Source organism: Macrobrachium nipponense, chromosome 10 (genome assembly GCF_015104395.2).
Source record: "Macrobrachium nipponense isolate FS-2020 chromosome 10, ASM1510439v2, whole genome shotgun sequence".
Lineage (NCBI taxonomy): Eukaryota > Metazoa > Arthropoda > Malacostraca > Decapoda > Palaemonidae > Macrobrachium > Macrobrachium nipponense.
Window position 1 is genome coordinate 55,163,467 of NC_087204.1, and position 21,111 is coordinate 55,184,577.

Below are 21,111 nucleotides of genomic sequence, written 5' to 3' on the forward strand. Positions count from 1 at the left end.
ACTGGCAGTGAGCTAAGAGACATGTACGTAGGAAAGGAAGAGATTTTATATGCTTCCCATGCGTCGGAAAGGTTGAAAGGAATATCAATTATGATTTTACTCTGCCCTACTCTCACTGAGATTAAATTATAACAATTCAACCTTGTGTGATTTAATCAATGTAGTTTAACTAACGTTATCACGAGTAATTGTTTCACCCAATCTTTAGATTGTCGATGAAAAGACAGGCTTTGGTTATTATGTATGATAATGGTGTGAGCAAGCTTAATTGTCCTGAATTTGATTTAAACTAATTGGTTATTTGATTAGTGCTGTGACGAGTTTGTTTATTGTTTTGATTTGTTTATTATGTTCGGGAAGAATGATTTCCAGCTCATGCTGTAATCGAACTAAACAGATTAGAAAAAAACAACAATGATAAGTTACTCTTTTCAACGATGTTATGAGGGAATGACCACATAAGGAGGTCACAAAGGTAAACGTTCCGTGCCAGACGTCTTGTTCAGCAATTCGAAGAATGTTAGTTCAGCAATACTTATGGTGTGAGCGAGTGACTGTTTGTGGCTTCGCAGTGAAATGCGATCTGTGCAATTATTTAAGGATTCAGCAATAAGAGTCAGCTCAGATTTCAAATTAATTACATCATTTTCTTGTCAGAAGATAGCTTTCATGGCTAATTCTAATATGAGATTGCTATTCATAACAAAAAGGTCTTCATTTTCCTTAAAGATTGAGCCATGATTAAAGTGTAATACAGAACTTTTTAGGATTATTCCCATACGAGAAAGTATTTGAACAATCAGTACTAGGTACGACAAGACAAGCTTCATATTGGAGCCTGCAATAACAAAATATATGTAATTACACATGTTTTTTTTCTTTTTAAATAATCAACATGAAATAAAATATGATAGAGAAAAAAAATTTATAACACATAAAGTTGATTTTTTCCATACAAACCACTAACGGTTTAAGCCCTCACATGCGCCAGGGATACTGTTTGAATGAATGTCAGTAGGTTTTATTTGTTTTGCATTTCTTTTGTGTTTATTTGTTTTAATGTAAGCTTCTTCAAGATTCTTACAAAGTGTGTTAAACCTATTTACATTAGTATGCATTATGTCCTTTGAAAGTAGCTGATAAATTGGTTGTAGGTTGAGGATATGAAAGGGCATCTTTAATGGGCTTGCTTTGTAAGATGACATTTTGATACAGTGGTGATTACTGTGATTAAGTGTGCTTGAAACAGCGGGAATTGCCATATCCCAATTTGGATTCAGGATGACAGATCATTGTATTTATTTTCTTTATGCCTGAGACTATACACTAGGAATTAAGGAAGGTTTGTTGAATTCTCCGCCTGAGTCAGAAACGATTATTTGAGGGGTTTCGTATCTGCAAGTATAACACTCATAAAACTTCTTGAGCATTCAATAGTGGTTTTACTTCGTATGTATTGACTCCGTGTACCTGATTAAGGCGACAGTTAACACTAAGAAATGTTTTTGTTTACCCTATCAGTCTCATGAAAAACTGTTAACATATAGTAGAATGATGATTTGGCCTTTTGCGATAAGATATAAAACCCATGATGACCGTGTAAGGGATTGGAATGCAAACAATTTAGGACGGTCAGTATGAGATAGATTGGTACTACTACCTGGTCGTTAGTCGACTGTGAGGTACCTAGGGTTTTCCTGATCATGGATCTACACAAATATTATCCTTAATTACGAAATTTTGTTGCGAATATTTTATGTATTCCTTTTTCTTTAGGATTTCCGTTCAAAGCATTTATTATTTTATTTAACTCAGGGTCTTTCTGTTGTTCAGTCTGTACCAGTTCTGTACTCCACCCTGTGTCTTCGGAGTCTTCTATTACTGGGTTGAGTGATTGATCATTTTTTCTAAAGTCAATGGCTTCGAATGGGTTGGTACATTTGCGCATGAACTCGTCATTGATGGTTTCACTTTCCCAGGTAAGTACGTTCTGTGTCTTCGTCAAAGTCCTGGGTGATCATATGCCATCTCGTTATTTTATGGCTGTGGTTAAAGCCTTTGAAGACGTCTTGTGAGAGGCTTATGGTTGATAAGTGGGACCGTAAGAGGACAGTTGTAAATTATAACTTGAAATGCACCTATGAATTAAGGATAGCCAACCCTTTTTTGGCAAGTCCAATTAAGTGAAATATTTTTTCTCATTTAACTGGATAAGATGTCATCATTACGTGAGATTGGGAATCCATTAGGAATCATTTCGTCGTCCTAACGACGAATATCTACACATATTCGCCATGTCCGATCTTTCTTAGGCACAACAATTAAGGGAAATTCATAAGAGCGGTTGGGTTTTTGATAACCCCTTCTTCTAACGTTTTATCTACTTCTTTATTGATTTCAGTCTGAAATTTCATAGGGAGGTGGTATGCAGTTACGTAGATGACCTTATTTTTACCCCAAAACTTGATGTGATGCTCGATTACGTCTGTTTTTCTTAGAGATCCCTTGCTAGTGGAAAAGACATCGTTATATTTGGATAGGAGCTCAAAAAATTTCTGTCCGATTCCCTTATCCTGGATATCTACATTTATTTTATCTCTGATTGTTTGCAAAGAAGCCTCGTCTTCAGTGGGTCTCGCTGAATTAATTTCGGTGACTGTAATTATGTTGATATACTACTTCAACATTTATGACATGTTGATTCTTTCTGATTATTAAATCGGTGTTCTGGTGGTTATAGACTTCAATATTGACCTGGCAATGGGAGTCAACAGTGTACAAAGCTTGTGTTGCGGAAATTCCTTTGATTTTCAGCGAGTCAGGAAGAATTAAAATTTCTGACCCAGGCAGAGTGTTTCTAATGAGTACTGAGAGATACGCTCCTTCGTTTGGTTCGAGTTTCTGCATGTACATTGCCAAGGCGGGTTTCTGAGATTCTTTAATATACGTTACATTTTGTCTATCTGTCACCTTTCAATCCAAAACCGATTTTAATGTGTGGAATTTTCCGTTGATAAACACGCCACGTTTTGCGGGAATTAGAACTATGTCATAGATAGCCATGGTTGGATATCCCATAATTACAAGTGGATACATATTAGTATGTTTTACTATAACAAAGATATCCGTTAACGTACGTTTACCCACACGGTATTGTACTTGAGTCGTACCTATTACGCTTAATTCATTATTTCCAAAGCCCAATAAGCGAACTTCGGATTTCTCAATAGGAAATTTAGAAAAAGGTAGGTGATGGGTAAGTAGGTCCATTATATTACGTGGACTACCGGAGTCAAGAAATAACGTAAAGGATTGATGTTCTAATTAACTGCATGCAAGGTAGGGCGGGATTCATTTAGGCCTATGATAGCAAGGGTTCTATGAAAGTCTTCAGGATCTTGCCCTGACTTCTTGGATATAGCCATGTCGTGTGTAGGAAAATTCTGGGTTACTCATATATCTTGTAGGTTATTAAAACTATTACTTGATTCAAAAAATGATAATGAGGGTGACCCAACACTGTTCTCTTCCCTTATGAGTTATTTAGGTGGACACTCGGCAAATTTGGTTCACTTAGGTGATTTTGAACAGACTGATTGGGAACTGAATTCCCTGAAGGTTTATTTACCTCTGTTTGTTTCTGTGGAATGTTAGCATGAGGCGGTATTTCCTCATCATTACTGTTGGAGTACCTCTTATTAACAATACTGTCATTATTCTGAGAACTTTTACGAATATTACTTTGTTAAGTGCTATTATGATGGAGCAAAGGTGCATGCGGCAGTCATTTATCAAATGGCTTGTTCTCTTATAATTGAAACTAGTTGGAACAATCAAATTGTTACTAATTACATTCACCTGTCGTGGTGTATCTTGCAGTTTAGGAAGGGCCTGGACAAGAGGCAGATCTAAATCCATGTGTTTTGACAAGTGTTTCTTCACCTGTTTGGAAGTGTCCAGTTCTGTACTGTCAGGTGTTGACATGTTGTCAAAACATTGGATTAAAGCTTCCTCACTTCTACAGATCGAACATATTGCGACTTTAAAATCTTGCATATGTTTGCTTGTTGAAAGGAAATTCTGCTGAGGTATGCCTCAGCGTCCCACTTTGCAATGTTACTATTGCTGATTTAGCGTTAATCAAAGTTACTGCGGGATTACGGGGCAGATTGGAGGAAAAACCCACTGAGGGAGTTAGGTGGTGCCGTGTTTTGCATACACATAACTGAATGCTAAGTCAATATAAATGCGTAAATGAGAATAAGAAAAGAAAAATGCAAGCGCCTAGAAAATTATATCTTAAGTCACACAGCCAAATAAGAATAACAGGAGTTCATAAGACACAGTCAAAATATTAAAGGAATATTAGTCCTGAAAAAGAAAAGGTTTAGTAACGTCGTTTAGCTCGTCCAGGAACAGGTAATCATACACCCTGAAACCAAACTTCGTGTATGAGGTTAATCGTTACACAGTAATGAACGAAAGAGTTACTTAGCTTGTTAATGACGTGTGTTCTGCTTGTGTTTACGGTCGTCCTTTTCGGGGCGTTTATGTTGCTGTCTCACTCCTGTGTGTTTGTTTATTGCTTGAAACGTGTGTTGATTTTCCTTCTCCATCAGTGTTCCGTTAGTCCAGGAAGTGTATGTTTACGTAGTGTACCGATAACGATGGGATGAAGAATTGCCAACGGTAGGTTGCAAGTTGATTGAGCTATTTTAATTTCTTTTACTGTGAGCTATTTTAATTTCTTTTACTGTGGAGTAAATGGCAATCCTCTGCTGACATCTGTGTAGCTGAACGTCGGTGACGGTCACAGTCGCACCTAAGATGTTTCACGGCCAACAGACGTATAATTCATGTTCAAATGTGTCCGTTGTGTTAATAAAACTGAAGAACGTTGCAACGACTAAGTCCGCTGGAGGAATGTAGTATGTTGTAGTTTGATAAAATTCATTGGAGAGACGAGTTTGTTGTAGAGGCTAAGTCGTATCCGCTGTCACCATAATCAGTGGGCTTACAACCAGCTTTCGGCAATGGTGCATGAAAGCGGTCAGCCACTGATAAGTTTTTCTGATTCAGAAGAGTGAATGGCATTTTGTCATCAGATGTTGCATCCATATTGTCTCTCTCTATCTCTTCTCTCTCTCTCTCTCTCTCTCTCTCTCTCTCTCTTCTCTCTCTTCCTCTCTGGCCATCTCACAATGGAATGTAGTCTGCATTTTTTTCCATGTCTTGTCTCATTCGAAGGTTTCTCAAAGTAAAGACCAAGGTACAAAATAGGCTTAAATTGACTATCTATGTAGTGTCGAGACTCATTTCAGAAGTATGAGCTCGTGAAGGTTCTTGAGACTATCATCGCTCAAGGAGTACTGAGATACAATTGGAGTTTAGGAAAGATTATATTTGTATGAACTACGTACACACATGACTTTTGAGGTCATGAGAAATAATACAATTTCCATGTTCGTCATAGATTCCACAAGAGACAGGTTACGAGGAAATGTATCAGCATTGTTTATAGAAAACATGATAACTCAGTATTTGGGACAAACTATCAAGCGACAATGTTTCGTCTGGAAAGGAAGTATTTCCGTGACCTACTAAATCGAACTATGAGAAGAGAGTGGACACATATACAGTGGACCCCCCGTATTCGCGTTCTCCAGATTCGCGGACTCACACATTCGCGGATTTCTCTCGGGAACGTTTCCCTGCATTATTCGCGGAAAATTCGCGTATTCGTGGGTATTTTTCTATGGTAAATATCCACAAATTCCTGGTTTTTTTTTATGAATTTCATCATAAAATGCACTTTTTGTGATAAAACTATTGAAAAAACCATGTATGAAAATTTTTAGTGGGTTTTTCTTGAGTTTTAACTAACAAAATAGGCTGTTTTCAGCATTTTTATAGGGGTTCCAAACATTCGCGGGTTCTAACTATTCACGGGGGGGTCTGGTACGCATCCCCCGCGAATACGGGGGGGACCACTGTATTATATAATGGAAATATCATGTATTTCCATTCTTTAATGTAATTCTATTACACACACACTCAAACGAAATGCGTTGTGATTTTCACACAAAAGTATGCAATAACGACAACCAAGAATAAAGGTATTGTCTAAACACTTATGTTCCTCAGTGTGCGACACTCATCCAAAAACAGAATTTTGCGTCAAAGAAAAAAAAAAAAAAGAAGAAAGAAACAAACTCTGAAAGAAAGAAAATTATGAATATACACATTTCCCCATATATTTACTCACATGCGAACAACCCCCGCCTACCTACAGGTACCTTTGAACAGAAAAAAAAGGAAAAAACTGTTAATTCATTATCAACGCCTAAACTAGGGTAAAGAACAGCACAATGAATTCACACCTTCCACAGATTATGTACAACTGCCGGGCGAAGCTAAAGATGGCACCAACAACGCCAGTTCCACAAGAATTGCTGACTCATTATCAAATCCAAATGCCAAACACCTTCCCCTTCAACAAAATCAATGAACAACCAACCTTTTTTTTTTTTTTTTTTTTAATTTTTTTTACAAATACACTAAAAGTGGGAACCACTTATCTACTTTGGAAACAACCTAGTTTAACCACTGCCACCAAAATAATATGTATACCTAGAGGAAGCACAAAACAATATGGTAACATGACCTACTGGAAATCTTTAATCAACTCACAAGACAATTGCAAAAATTAATTTGGGCACTGAATTAAACTCTGAACTACAAAAATAACTTATTTCTCTAAAGGAAAAGCAAAATTATAACTATTGTTAGACAGCTAGGAAGATAATCAAATGAAAGACCAAAATTGTTCATTAAAACTCGATACAGAAAACAGACTGTCTAGAACAAGATCCCGGGAAAACTGAACCATTCCTACAAATGAAACAAAAAATAAAAGAGGCACTTCTCGGCATACTCTGAACATTAATTCCACAAAAATTGAATAGTCATGCAGTAAATCAATAAGTCTCTTCAACATGTTAAACACCATTGTGAATTATCAATACTAGGTAATAATTCAGCTCACAGAGGCCGACAGAGCAACAGTTCAAAATAGTTCCTGACAGGAAGAAACACAATTCTTATTAATACCCTTGTCAGAATAAAATAATAACAAATCTCATAAAGAGGACAGTGATACATTTCACCAAGTACACAACGACAGAATTATTATAATTTCTCAAAAATCTCTCATGAGAAAGATGTTTTCTGCCACTTCACACGTCATCTCAAATAGGTTAGATGCTGAAAAGGAATTCATTAATGAAAGTTCCAATAACTCTCACCTCTGATGCCCTTGATAATAGTTTCGTGTGGTTGTCACATACCCTTCATCTTCAAGGAAAAGCTAGGTAAATAATGCCCCAAAAATGATATGATACAGGGGAGGTAAAACGTGACGTACCAACGAACAAGCATTCTCGTAAAACCACTCTCTTTCAAATATGTCATGGAAGTGTAACTAGTTCGTTGTGCAAAACCGATTGTGTATTAACATCATTTATTTCATAATTCTTGATCTACACATAATAGAGTTTTTTTCACATTTATATTCTTCTTTTTAGGAAGGTAATCTATGTTAAATAACACTTATCTCTCACTGGTTATGCCTATAGAAACAAACGCACTCCCGAACACAACGTTCGAGGAATTTCCATGCAAACTCAGGTTTTGTCAGTGTGACGACTTGAGACAGTAGATTCTTCTTAACAAAGATCATTGATTTTTGTTTCCATGAGAGCTAATGCTGATATCTATTATTTCAAAGAATGTCATTGTTCACCACATCTGTCTATCAACTTAAGGTCAACAAAAAGTTTAATTTAAATATGTAACATATATAAATAAACCTCTCAGATAACAATGTCTGCAATAGCCTACAGTCTACATCGATTAAGTGAGAATAAGTTAGCTAGTGTAGTAGATATTGTATGTATCCTATAACCTAAGATTATATATCCTTAAGGGTTAACTAAAATAACCTGGATTAGATAATAACCTGAATTAAGGTAAGTAAATAGTACATATCCTGTTATGGACCAGGCAATAACCTATGTTTACACCAAAGACCTTGTGGATTAGATAAAAGGCTACAGACTTTTTCCTTTTATAGCCTGTATACTTAATCATTGTCTTAGTACAATGGTCATCATGTGGATACCCTTAAAGATGAATGAATAATCTGGATTAGGCAATACCATAAACTAGGTGATAGCCTAACTATAAAGTTTCTCATTAGTAACTTACTGTTTTATACAGTAGATCAAAAACAGTAGATCAAATGGGCTATAAGGTAAAAGCCTATCTTGAAGGCTACAAAATTATACCTAGTAAATCCCTAAATCCCATACCCTTAAAGGTGAATTAATTAATCATGATTAGACAATAACCTAGACTAAGTGATAGCTTAACTAAAATTTCATATTATTAATGTTTAATTTTATATAGTAGACAAAATGGGCTAGGTAGTAGCCTAGCTTGAAGGCTGCATATTACGCATGGTTAATCCCATACCCTTAAAGGTGAAACAATACTTCTGGATTAAACAATAACCTATACTATGTGAAAGCCTAACTGTAAAGTTTCCCATTGATATGTTTCACATTAGAAAGTTACTGTTTTAGCTCATCTTCTTTCCCACCATTATCCCCACTTTAAAGGGGTCGGTTGCCTGATGCACCTTCTCCACTGTCTTTTATTAAAGGCATCATCTCCCACCAAACCTCTTCTCTCCATATCATCTTTCACTTTATCTCACCATTTGATTCTCTGTCTCCCTCTCAATCTTCTTCCTGTAACAGGTTCCTCCCAAGCCCTTTTCACTATCTCCCCATCATCCATCCTCAGCACATGCCCATGCCATCTCATTGTGCCTCTCTTATCACCTCTGTAATCTTTACTAAGCCTGCCTGCCTTATTTTGTCATTTTTCAATCTCAAGCAGCGATATTCCCATAATCCACTTCGCCATTCTCATCTCTGTTCTCTCAAGCTTTACTTCCTCTTTGCCTCTTAGAGCCCATGTTTCTGATCCATACATTAACACTGGTCTTATCACTGTGCTGTAGATCTTGAATTTTAGCTTGTTTGACGTTTTCTTGTCACTTACTATTTCAGCAACCTCTCTCCACTTCCCCCACACAGCTTTTATCCTACTGTCAACTTCAGCCTCACATCCTCCTTACTGGCTTTTAAAGTAGATCCTAAGTATTTAAATTTTCTCACCTGTTTTATAATCAAGCCTCTTCTTTCTTGGATTACTATTCTCCCTCTTATCTTCCCTACTGCTCACCAAAACATGTTTTATTCACATTCACCATGAAGCCACCTCTCTCCAAAGAACTCCAGCCCTTCCCAACCCTTCTCTGTAGGTCTTCCTCATTTTCAGCAGTAATCACCAGATGATCGGCATACGACTCCAACAGCTCTTCATTCTTGATCTCTTTACTTAGCACATCCATGAACAGCAAGAACAAAAATGGGCTTAATGCTGAGGCCTGGTGTAATCCAGCACTAACTTCAAAGTTTTCTATTTCCCCAACTGCTGTTATTACTTTTGTGCTCGTTCTTAGATATATCATCTCAACCAACCTAACCAACTTTTCTGAGACTTTCTTCCTCCTCAAATACCAAAATATCACTTCTCTTGGGATTCTATTATATGCTTTCTCTAGGTCTATAAATGCACAATAGAACTCCTGGTTTCCCAGTAGCTGTCTTACTATGAAGATGGCATCCACCATCCCTCTTCCTCTCAAGAATCCATACTGCTGCTTCCCAATCTTTATAATCTCTTAATTTCTCATCTAGTGTCCTCTCTAAAACTTTCAATCCATGCTCTGTTAATTATTTAATTCCCCTGTAGTTACTGCAATCCATGACATCTCTCTTCTGCTTATACATATATGTATACATATACACCATTAGACTTTCCTCCCAGTTCCTTGGCATTACTTCCTCTTTCCATATAGCTTTTAATAAGTCCAGCACCCATTTTCCCTCCTCTGTACCTTGTAACTTGATCATTTCCATTTGGAACTCGGATAGACTTGGTGCTTGACTACATTTTTCATTTTATTTAATGCTCTCTTCACTTATGTATCCTGTATCCATTAGTTCATTTCCATATCCTGTATCTCCATTACTGGTCCCTCTACCCTTCTGTGCTTCCTCCATCTTCTCTCTCTCATTTTCAGTATTTAAAAGTTGTCCAAAATACTCTCTCCATCTCTTAATGTCTTCAGCCCTATATTTCCATCTCTATCCTTGGTGATACCCAATTTATCCATATCCTGTCTATTTTTTCCTCAAGCTTGAAATCATATAGGTATCCTTTTCCCCTTCTCTTGTTCCTAAAAAGTTACTGTTTTATATAGTAGACCATTTAGCCTAGGGCTAGATATAAACAGCCTGGGTCCTGACAAAGATGTTAGCCGAACTATGAGTTCACACGAGTAAGTTTAAGTTTCTGTTTACATATAGCCTTTACATTAACCCTTAATGGACGGATACCCTCAATGAGTAGCAATAACCAGTATTGGATGATGGAAGGATTCGCTCATGGTGAGCGTCAATATTACGAGCCATTAATTTGGAGGAATTGGGTGGGAAAGAGGTTCCAGTACTTCTGTTGTCCATATATTCACTAATGGCAACTTTTAGACTGCCCCAGAACAATGATTTGGCGGCTCGAGTTACTGTGATCTTGATTTCATGGGAGCATGTACTACCTCTCTATCTCACATGACTTCTTTTCATATATTTGCTCATAAATATACCCAGGGGTTGCTGTTGGTTTTAGTTCTTATCTTTTCTGGTAGTATGTCAGTTATGATTGTAAATTTGCAAAGAAAAACGTAAAGAAATATAAGAAAAGACATTATTGCATCTTCAATCTCAGTAAATTTATGCAAATATTTTACAACAAATATACTCAAAATTTGTTACATTTTAGTTCTTATCTGTTTTGATATTGTATGAGCTGTAATTATTATTTTACAAAATAAAATAAAATTATTTATTAGAAAAACTAATTGTTATAGATGATGATATTAACAACAATTCAAACAAAATTTTAAAATATTTATATAGTTTTTGTATGTAGGTTTTGGTGTGTAATGACACGACTTGGACCTGATATAGTTTTATCCCTCAGTTAATTAAGGGAATTATAAAGTATGTATGTTTATTGAAGTAATCTTTATGGTTGATAGTAATATTAACAACAATTCAAATATTTACATTGATTTTGTATTTGTTTTTTGGTGTGTAATGACATTGATTGGACTGGATATATTTTTATGATTTTCCCTCAGTTAATTAAAGGAATAATAAAATGTTTGTATTCATAGCATGAGGAATAATGATTGTATTCATAGCATGAGGAATAATGGATTTATTTCAAAAAAAATTTGTATTTCCTCTTAGAAAGTGGACTACATACTCATACTCTTCTGTTGTCATTATTATTTGCTATTAGTGTACATATGCAGTAGTTGTTTGATGCTAATTTGGTTGTTGTTTCATAATCCTTATGATACGTATGTAATGTACTATTTTTATTTTTGTCAAGTTAGGATACAGCAATTGTATCAAAATAAAGTTTGTTCATGAAACTTACCTGTCAGACATATATATATATATAGCTGTATTTTTCCGAATCCGACAGAAATTTAAACACTTACGACACACGCAGTGGGAGTCAGGTGGTTAGTACCCATTCCCGCCGCTGGGAGGCGGGTATCAGGAACCATTCCCATTTTCTATTCATAATTTTTCTGTCGCCGGTGCTGTAAACAACGTTTGCAGCACCTCCGTCCAGATTTTGGAAACTTATTGGCTACTTGAGTATCCCTTTTGGTTTTTTTTGGTATCTGAATTGGATCGGTGGCTAGGCACACGTTGACTGTGGATTGATTTGATTTTTGTATTGATTTTTCTTTGATCAAGATGTCAGGGTCTAGTTCAGCTAGCGCTAGATTTTGCTCCAAGTCTGAATGTAGAGGTAGGCTACTGAAAGCTTCAGTAGACTCACATACTGTTTGTAAGGTTTGCAGGGGAATGAATGTATGTTTGAAAGTCGTTGTAAGGAGTGTGAAAGCTTAACAGATTCTGAGTGGAAGGCGTATGAAACCTATCTTAAGAAACTTGAGCGAGATAGGTTAAGGAGGTCTTCCTCCAGGAGTGTTTCGTGTAGGCAAGATTTTAATGATTCTCCTGCTAACCCTCCTTTTGTAGTTTATGCTCCTACCCCTGTAGTGTTGCCTTCGGGCCCTGAAGCAGTGTCTGTAGAAGGTAATACTTTATCTTTAATACTTGAGTCGATTCGTAACTTAGAATCAAAAGTGTTGGCTCTGGAGAGCAAAAGTGATGTTATAAAGTGCAGTGAAAGTGCACCTTGTGTAGTGGAGGGTGCGTCAGATCGGCCTCATTCCGCCTCTAGACCTAGACCTCTGCTTGACTCCCAGGTTACGGGGAGAGAGCATGTCGAAAGTCAAAGGAGGGTTACGAGGAACCCCCACCGATCTGACGTGCCTTCGGCAGCTTCTGATGAACCTACCCAGACTGCCAGGGAGCGTGCGCGGGCACGTCTCCTCAAGGAGTGCATTTCTTCGTCTGAAGCTTCCTCCCCGTGCAAGGGGTGGAGCTCTCATGCTGCATCACGTCCGCTGAAAAGGACGGCTCATGTTCAGGACGCTTCACGTCCAAGTTGTTCTCCGGAACTTTGCTCTTCGCTAGATAGTGCGTTTGCTGCTTTTCCTCCGCAGAAGAAGCGTAAGGATTCGTCGGGAGGCGGAGTCGTTACTAGATGACTCTTTCGAGCGCCGCAGTCGCTCTAAGGTGCGTGAAGTGGCGGTTCCTGGGAGTAGGAAGAAGGCGTCCCCTCGCCACTCTCCTGCTCACAGAATCAGCCCCTCCCCAGAAAAGGAGGCTTCACCTACAAGCAAGATTCTCCAGTCGCTTCAGCAGCAACTTCGAGATGTAATTTCTTCTAGAGAGACTTTTCCACGTCGCCGTAGAAAGGATGACAATCTTCCTGTGAAGAGGTCGAGGCGTTCTCCCTCTCCCTCTCCTCGCTCGTCTCTCTCTCCATTTGAGTCTCCCTCTAGAGTTCGTTCTGCTCCCCAGCAGCTCTCTAGAGGAAGTGAGAAACTTGTTTCTCGCTCTCGAGAAGCGGTTGTATCCGCTACGAAACCTGTGGATAAGAAACGCGTTTCTTTAGACGCCGACCGCTCTTCTGTGAAAGTCAAGCGCGCTTCAGTGGACGCCGAGCGTGCTTCGGTGCAAGTTAAGCGCGCGCCAGTGGACGCCAGGTGTGCACCTGTAGCTGTCGAGCGCGCTTCAGCCGGCGCCAGAAGATTGGCATCGGACGCCAAGCGCGCGCCTACGGACGTCAGTTTTCCACCACCACAAGCGCAGGTGGAAGCGGGAACTCTTCCTGTTCGCCGCTCTTTCTCTTTTGAGAAAGCTCATGACTCTTCCTTATTTCCTCCGACTTCGCCAGTGTCTGAAGAGGAAGTTAGTGACGCTTTCGTCGAAGTGGACGAAGAACAGCAGTTGGCTCCCGTCTCGACGGACTATAAGGTCTTAACTCGTCTTCTGCAATCAGTCTTTACGGACACTTTTCAACCCGAAGCTCCGCGTACTCCTCCCTCTCAGTTTTCGTCATCCAAAGCAACTAAGATCTCGGGCTTTGTGAAAATGAAGAAGTCGCTTTCTACGAAGCAAGCTTTTCGCAAGGTCCACGATTGATGGAAAAAGAGATAAAAGCTTCAGGCAAGACTTTGTTCGCTTTACTGCTTTCAAGACTTGCGGCAAGGCTGGTATGTGGTACGAGACGGGAGAAAACGTAGGAGTTAAGCTTCCAGCCTCGGCTCAAGGAGACTTTGGAAGTATTGTGGATGCATCCAGAAGATCTTTTCTGTCTTCTTCAAAAGTCTCTTGGACGCATAGTGAACTAGATTTTCACCTTGAAGGCCTCTTCAGGACACTAGAGGTCTTTAATTTCCTTGACTGGTGCCTTGGAGTGTTGGATGCCAGGTCCAGGAGTACTGATTCCATTAGTCTGGGGGAGCTGTCCAGTGTATTGTCTTGCATGGACAAGGCCGTCAGAGATGGTTCTGAGGAGTTGGCTGCTCATTTCAGCACGGGACTGCTTAAGAAGAGAGCACTCTTTTGCAATTTTACCGCTAAATCGGTCTCGCCAGCGCAAAAAGCGGATCTACTGTTCGCTCCTTTCTCAGACCATCTCTTCCCCCAGTCTATGGTAAAGGACATAGCCGCCAGTCTCCAGGAGAAAGCAACCCAAGACCTTCTGGCGCAGTCTTCTAGGAAACCTACAACTACTTCGTCTTCTGGGTCCTCTGCTTTGAAGAAATCGAAGCCCTTTCGATCTGCTTCTTCCTCGAAGCCAGCCCCTCGAGGAAGAGGCTCTTTCAGAGGCAAGACCCCCGCTCCTTCTAAGAGCAAGAAGTGAGAGGGAAGTCCTTCAGCCACCGGTAGGAGCCAGACTTCTACTTTTCGCGAGAGCCTGGGAAGAGAGAGGTGCCGACGCTTTGGTCTCTGACATCGTCAAAAAGGGGTACTGAATTCCTTTCCTGAAGTTACCCCCCGCTGTCTTCGACACCAAAGGATTTGTCTCCTTCGTATCAGGGAGAAAAACGGAAAGTGCTTCACGATCTACTAGATCAAATGATCGAGAAGCAGGCGGTGGAGCAGGTCCTCGACCTGAGTTCTCCAGGTTTTTACAACCGTCTGTTCCTAGTGCCGAAGCAGTCAGGGGGGTGGCGCCCCGTTCTGGATGTCAGCAGTCTAAACCGCTTCGTTACCAAGCAGAAGTTCAAGATGGAGACACCTCAATCTGTGCTAGCAGCCTTAAGACCGGGGGATTGGATGGTCTCATTAGACCTTCAGGACGCATACTTTCACGTCCCCATCCATCCCCGATCAAGAAAATACCTACGGTTTGTCCTGAAAGGGAAGGTATTCCAGTTCAGGGCACTCTGCTTCGGTCTCAGCACGGCGCCGATGGTGTTCACCGTTCTTATGAAGAACGTTGCGAGGTGGCTCCATCTTGCGAAGATAATGATCTCTCTCTACCTAGACGACTGGCTTATTCGAGCCTCATCGCAAGACCGGTGTCTGAAGGACCTTCACACGACTTTGTCGTTAGCGAGGTCCCTGGGACTTCTGGTGAACCTCGAAAAGTCGCATCTGACTCCTTCTCAATCCTTAGTCTATCTGGGGATTCAGATGGACTCAGTGGCTTTTCGGGCTTTTCCGTCCCAGGGGCGACAACTTCAATGCCTAGACAAAGTGTCAGCCTTTCTAGGGAAGGAAACATGCTTGGTGAGGGAATGGATGAGTCTGCTGGGGACCATTTCCTCACTGGAGAAGTTTGTTTCTCTAGGAAGGTTGCACCTTCGACCACTTCAGTTCTTCCTCTCCAGCAATTGGTCACGCAAACAGGATCTAGAAGAGGTCTTGTTTTTGACGGAAGAAGTGAAAAAGCGAATGACAGAGACATTCATGATCTCATTAGATCCTTTGAGACTGTGAAAGTTCTCCAACCGAAAGTACCATCGTGGAATTTAGACGTGGTACTTAAGTTTCTCATGTCGAGTCAATTTGAACCGCTCCATTTAGCTTCGCTTAGGAATCTTACTAAGAAGACCATTTTCCTAACCGCTCTGGCGACGGGGAAGAGGGTTAGCGAAATACAGGTCATAAGCAAGCACATTGGGTTCAAGGATCATAGTGCAGTTTGTTCCTTAAGCCCTACGTTCTTAGCAAAGAACGAGAACCCTTCCAACCCTTGGCCGAGGACGTTTGAGATCAAAGGGTTTGTCGGAGCTAGTGGGACTTGAACCTGAGAGAGTCCTGTGTCCTGTCAGGGCTCTCAAGTTATATTTGCAGATAACCAGAGCATGCAGAGGCTCTTCGGAGAACTTGTGGTGCTCTGTGAAAAAACCTGATCTTCCGATGTCGAAGAACGCACTGGCGTTCTTCTTAAGAAGTACGGTTAAGGAAGCTCATGAAAAGTGTAGTGAAAGTGACATGGACGCTTTAAAAGTGAAGCCCACGAGTTGAGGGCTATTGCTACTTCGGTGGCTTTTCACAAGAATATGGCAATCAAAGACATTTTGGGCGCCACTTATTGGCGAAGCAATTCGGTGTTTGCTTCACACTACCTGCGGGAGGTGAAAGCAACATACGAAAATTGTTACTCGCTCGGACCATACGTCGCTGCAGACACTGTTTTGGGGGCAGGAGGTAGCACTCATCCTATCCTTTAATGGTTAGGGGAGTTTTTAACTTGTGTTATGGTTGTGGGGTTGACCGCCTGCGGCGGATCTCCCTTCCATTAGCTTAGTCTAAGTGGGATACCTTTGGTAGGCTACGCCAGGTGGTTTTGTTTTACTTCGTTGCCCTCATTGTATGGTCAATGGTCTAGTCACGTCGTGGTCTCGCCCCTGTTGACAGATCATCTGGAGTGCACCAGCTTTATAGGTCTCTACCTCGCTGGCAACTCTAGTAGCACAAGCAGACTTACGCGGCAGTAACCACGAAGTCAGCTATGCTAACAGGTAAGTAACCAAGATATCAATTATCTGCATATATATGTTTCCTAAAATCTTCTATTCTGTCTCGTCCCACCACCAAAGGTGGGATTCAGCTATATATATATCTGACAGGTAAGTTTCATGAACAAAATATTGTAATGATACAATTAAGTTTGTTCATACTTACCTGGCAGATATATATAATCAAGTACCCACCCACCTCCCCTCAGGAGACAGTGGAAGTAAAAATTCTGAATAGAAAATGGGAATGGTTCCTGATACCCGCCTCCCAGCAGTGGGAATGGGTACTAACCACCTGACTCCCACTGCTGTGTCGTAAGTGTTTAAATTTCTGTCGGATTCAGAAAAATACAGCTATATATATATCTGCCAGGTAAGTATTAACAAACTTAATTGTATCATTACAATATCATTTTTAGTTAATTAAGAGTATATAATTGATGTATTGTGAAGATGAGATTTTTATAGTTGTGTTGCTGAAGATAGGTAAGGCTAAAAAGGAGAATCAGGATATTCTGCTTAAGTTCTTAGCTCTTAATTTTACACTTATATTTTTGTCACTGGACTAATATTAGTTAAGTTTTGAGACAACCGAACCATAGATAAAAGTAGTTTTATTGTCTTAATTGAATTTTGTGTCAAGAACATTATGGTTATGATGTTTTTCCTCCCATTTATAACAGCCATTCTCTGAGCAGCTTAAGGTTTCATGTTCACACAAGAAAATTTCTTCATTCTAGGCTGAAGTCCAAAAAGCAGATAAGCCTGTCTCTCTGAGTGTTCAGGCTACAGATTTGGGAGAAGAAGTTCAGGTGGATGATGTATGTGATGTACGACCATCCTCAACATATCTCACTTTGCATGCTCAGGAGACATCGCTTGCATCCCTTGGCGTTGCACTCACCATATGGGAGAAACTTGATTCTAAAGTGAGTGTTTCCTATTTTGTCATCATTTTTAAAGTGAATATATTTTATTGAGAATTATTAAAACAAAGTTTATTGGGAAATGTTACAGGATCTGTAGGGTATTCTCACTGGGTTATTACAGGCAGTCCCCAGTTAATGGTGAAGGTTCCGTTCCCAGCCAAGTGCTGGTAACGGAAAATCGATGATGACAGCACTAATAACCTGCTTAATGGTACCATTAACTGGGGACTGGCACCGCTAACTAGGGATAGGCACTGAAAATCCAGTTAATGGCATCTCTATACAAGCACAGTAAAACTGGATTGATGTTAACCAATGCCACCAGTGCATGGGAACTGCTTGTATTATGACAGTTTAACCAGACCTGTGAGTTTGATAGGTTGTTTTACAGTACAGTTATTTAAACATATTTTTCCCATGTGAAATAACAGGAATAAGAGGGGTTGCGTTCCTGGACTGGGAAACTCTGCTTTTTTTTCTAAGTACAACCGAATTGGATAACAGCAACATCTGTTTGGTGTAATTCAACCGTATGATGGTAACAAATTTTATCATACGATAGTAAACAATTACTGTAGTTATATTATAAGCAATGTTAAGTGGAATAGAACTGATATATTTGTATATTATAACTTTATTTGCTATAGATCAAAGATCGGTAAGGAAATATGATGTTAAATTTAAACAAGTTGTAGCTGAAACTGAGAAAACTGCTCAAGTTGCTAGTGACTGTTATCATGCATCAGCCACAAGGATGAAACTCCAGTAAAGTTATGCCATCAACCACAACTGCAGACAAAATCAAGAGAAAATCATTTTAATCAAAACTACTGGGCTTGAAACAACAAATTTTAGTGTTGTTTTCACTCAATTAAAAGGTAAATTACATAAAGCTCATATTACGATGAAATCAAGTGAAAATATTGAACAGAATCACGTCTTTGCAATCTTTTACCGAAAAAAAATAATTTAGGTCACAACAAAACTTATTCAAGCCATATTTCAACTTATCCCCTTCAGCACTGGGATGTACACATGTACGTCTTTTACGGTCCAGTAATAAAGACCGCGACGTACGCTTATACGTCTTTCATCCCTCCTCGAAAAGCAAAGCTGTTTTCTTCAGCTTGGATGGTTTCCAGACAGTATTTTGTGCAAGAGAGGTGCTGAAGCTCCACCCACAATTCATTCTAGCCAATGAGCGTCCGATGGACGTTGTGACATCATTTTCAAATGGGATATTAGGAGGGGTACTGGCCAACACATGCCAGTGCGCCTCTGGCTGTTATCTAAGTAGGATGATCACGATTTTGTCTGTAAACCATGTAGATTTGAATACTAAATCTTTTTCCCTTTTGATTGCAGTTATTATATATGTTTTTTTTCAGTATCATGTCAGATGATAGTGTTTCAGAGTTAGAGTCTGAGTACCTGCCAAATCTATCAGATGATGATTATAGTGATAATTTCTTAGTGGATGACAGTGACAACGAGTGTTTGGATGGTTTGAAAACAATGCTCGGGCGCCAATTCGTGTTAAATCACAATATTTGCGTTTTTTAAATATTTTAAAAATATTTTGTAGCTCACATTAAATAAAAAACGTGTTAATTAAACACCTGTTAATTGAGATGTGACTTTTAATTTGGGATAAATCTTACATATTGTTTAAGTAAATCTTACATACTGTTCAAGCTAGCTTAAATCTTCTTGCTGGTAAGTGCTATTGGCACTCAAAATAAACAGATTGATAGTGCTTGGCTATCACTTTTTTCCCAACAGGTGGATTAATTTAGTTGAAACTCCTTATTGTCATGTTCACTGTTGTAATACGAGATAAAATATGGTGTTTTCTGTTATATTTGTTCATTTCCTTGACTTTGTCAGAATTCTTCCTGCCATGTCATTCAGCAAACTATGTAAATCAAATATAATTTTTATTTTCCTGGATGATTTTCTTCCATACATTCAGTAATGTGCTGGTTTCCTGTTTTTGCATTTTGTCCTCTATAGCAAACAAAATTAGAAGTTATGTGTAAACCAAATGCGTTTGGTTACATGATCCTATATGGGTAATGAGTGTGACTTTTCTTCTCATTGTGAAGAATGTTAGGAGTGGTCTGATAAGAGGATGAATAATTTTGTGAAGTATCAAAAAGTGCAAGAGGCCAATTCTTTAAGGGGGCTGGCAGGCTAATGCCATTTTTTAAGGACACGACTTTGATATTCATAGCACTTAACAAGGTGACTTGGGACATCTCCAAACCGCATATGATTTTCGTCTCTGACCTTCGGTTTTGTGACTCCAGGGCGATTTATCCCAAAAATAACCATTTTTCAAATTCTATCTCCTCCCTTGATATTTAATATTAAGACCTGGGATTACTACCATATATAGACCTGATGTAGACCTCCAATCAAGTGAAGAGTTTTTTTCTAAAAGTTATTTTTGGGCTAGATATGAAATTTTTCATTATGGTAAATAATATACCCTATAGATCAGGAAAAAAATTTCAGAAAAAAAAAATGAAACAAAAATTGGAAGAAAGGGCTTCATTTGATTGTTCTATAATGTCTTTCTAATTTATACATCAAATTGTAATGCTATAGCTTTAAAACTAAGGGAGAAGATTGAATTTGAAGGTCAATAAGTATAGTTTTGAGATATGGGGAGTTCAAAGTTTTTCTTTATATTTTTACAAAGACAATGTTAATAATTAATGTTTATTATGAACTACATATTTCTTTTTGGGTATTAATAAATCAAAACTATGTTATATTATCATAATTTAATCATAAATGAAGATTCCTTTGCTCATAGATCGTAGCCTGGGGCACTGTGTCAGGCAAAACAGGGCACTCCTTCCTAAGCAACTCTCTCTCTCTCCTTCACTAACTTGGCTAATTAGAGTGAATTTTCTTCTTCAGTATGTGAGCGAGATGTTTTGCTTGTCTTTTCCTCTTTGGCATGAACAATTTCCTTGTTCCTCTTCCAGTGTTGCTCTGGCTTCTTATGCTCCCTGTGGGGTTCAGGAGAAAAGGATAGGTAAAATGTAGTAAGATATTGGTTTACATCTTTCATCAGTTAGGCATTTGACTGAGTGTATTATGGGTAAAGATCGCTGTTCCCCTGATAGTGATCTACCTTTTTTTGGTTTCCCCTGTGAGAGAAATGTTGATGCTTTCATCTGCCTGTAACCCTTCCTCTGAACTGCTCTCTATCAGTAGGTCTTCTCCTTTGCCAGGTAACCAAGGTGTGTCATGGGTAAAATTTCTGTCCTTTGCCATCCTCTCTCAACCAGTTGTTTGTATACCGTCTTAATTTGATGAATTCTCAGGAGGATTTATTAGGTAGAGTTAAACACTCGCTTCAACTGGCTCACATGCTATCCTCTTCTGGAAAGAGTGACAGTAATGTGTGTGACGCAATTGAGTTATCTAGGGATTATGGACATAATATTCCATTTACTTCAGTAATTTCTGTACTTCAGCACCTTAGTTGTTCAATCATCCTGTATCATTATTCTACCTCTATGGCCTAGTCTTCCTCACCTTTGACAACTTTACCTGGTTTTACTCATG

General features: G+C 39.1%; 1 protein-coding gene across 2 annotated transcripts in view; it reads left to right on the top strand.

Annotated features, from left to right (window-relative positions):
* The window catches only part of LOC135223625 (uncharacterized), a gene marked incomplete in the record, with an annotated part of 381,927 nt that overhangs the window by 198,550 nt on the left and 162,266 nt on the right, over positions 1 to 21,111 (top strand). For both annotated transcript variants that reach the window (XM_064262235.1, XM_064262236.1), the window contains 1 exon segment: positions 17,341 to 17,529. In XM_064262235.1, the coding sequence (XP_064118305.1) occupies positions 17,341 to 17,529 (189 nt within the window).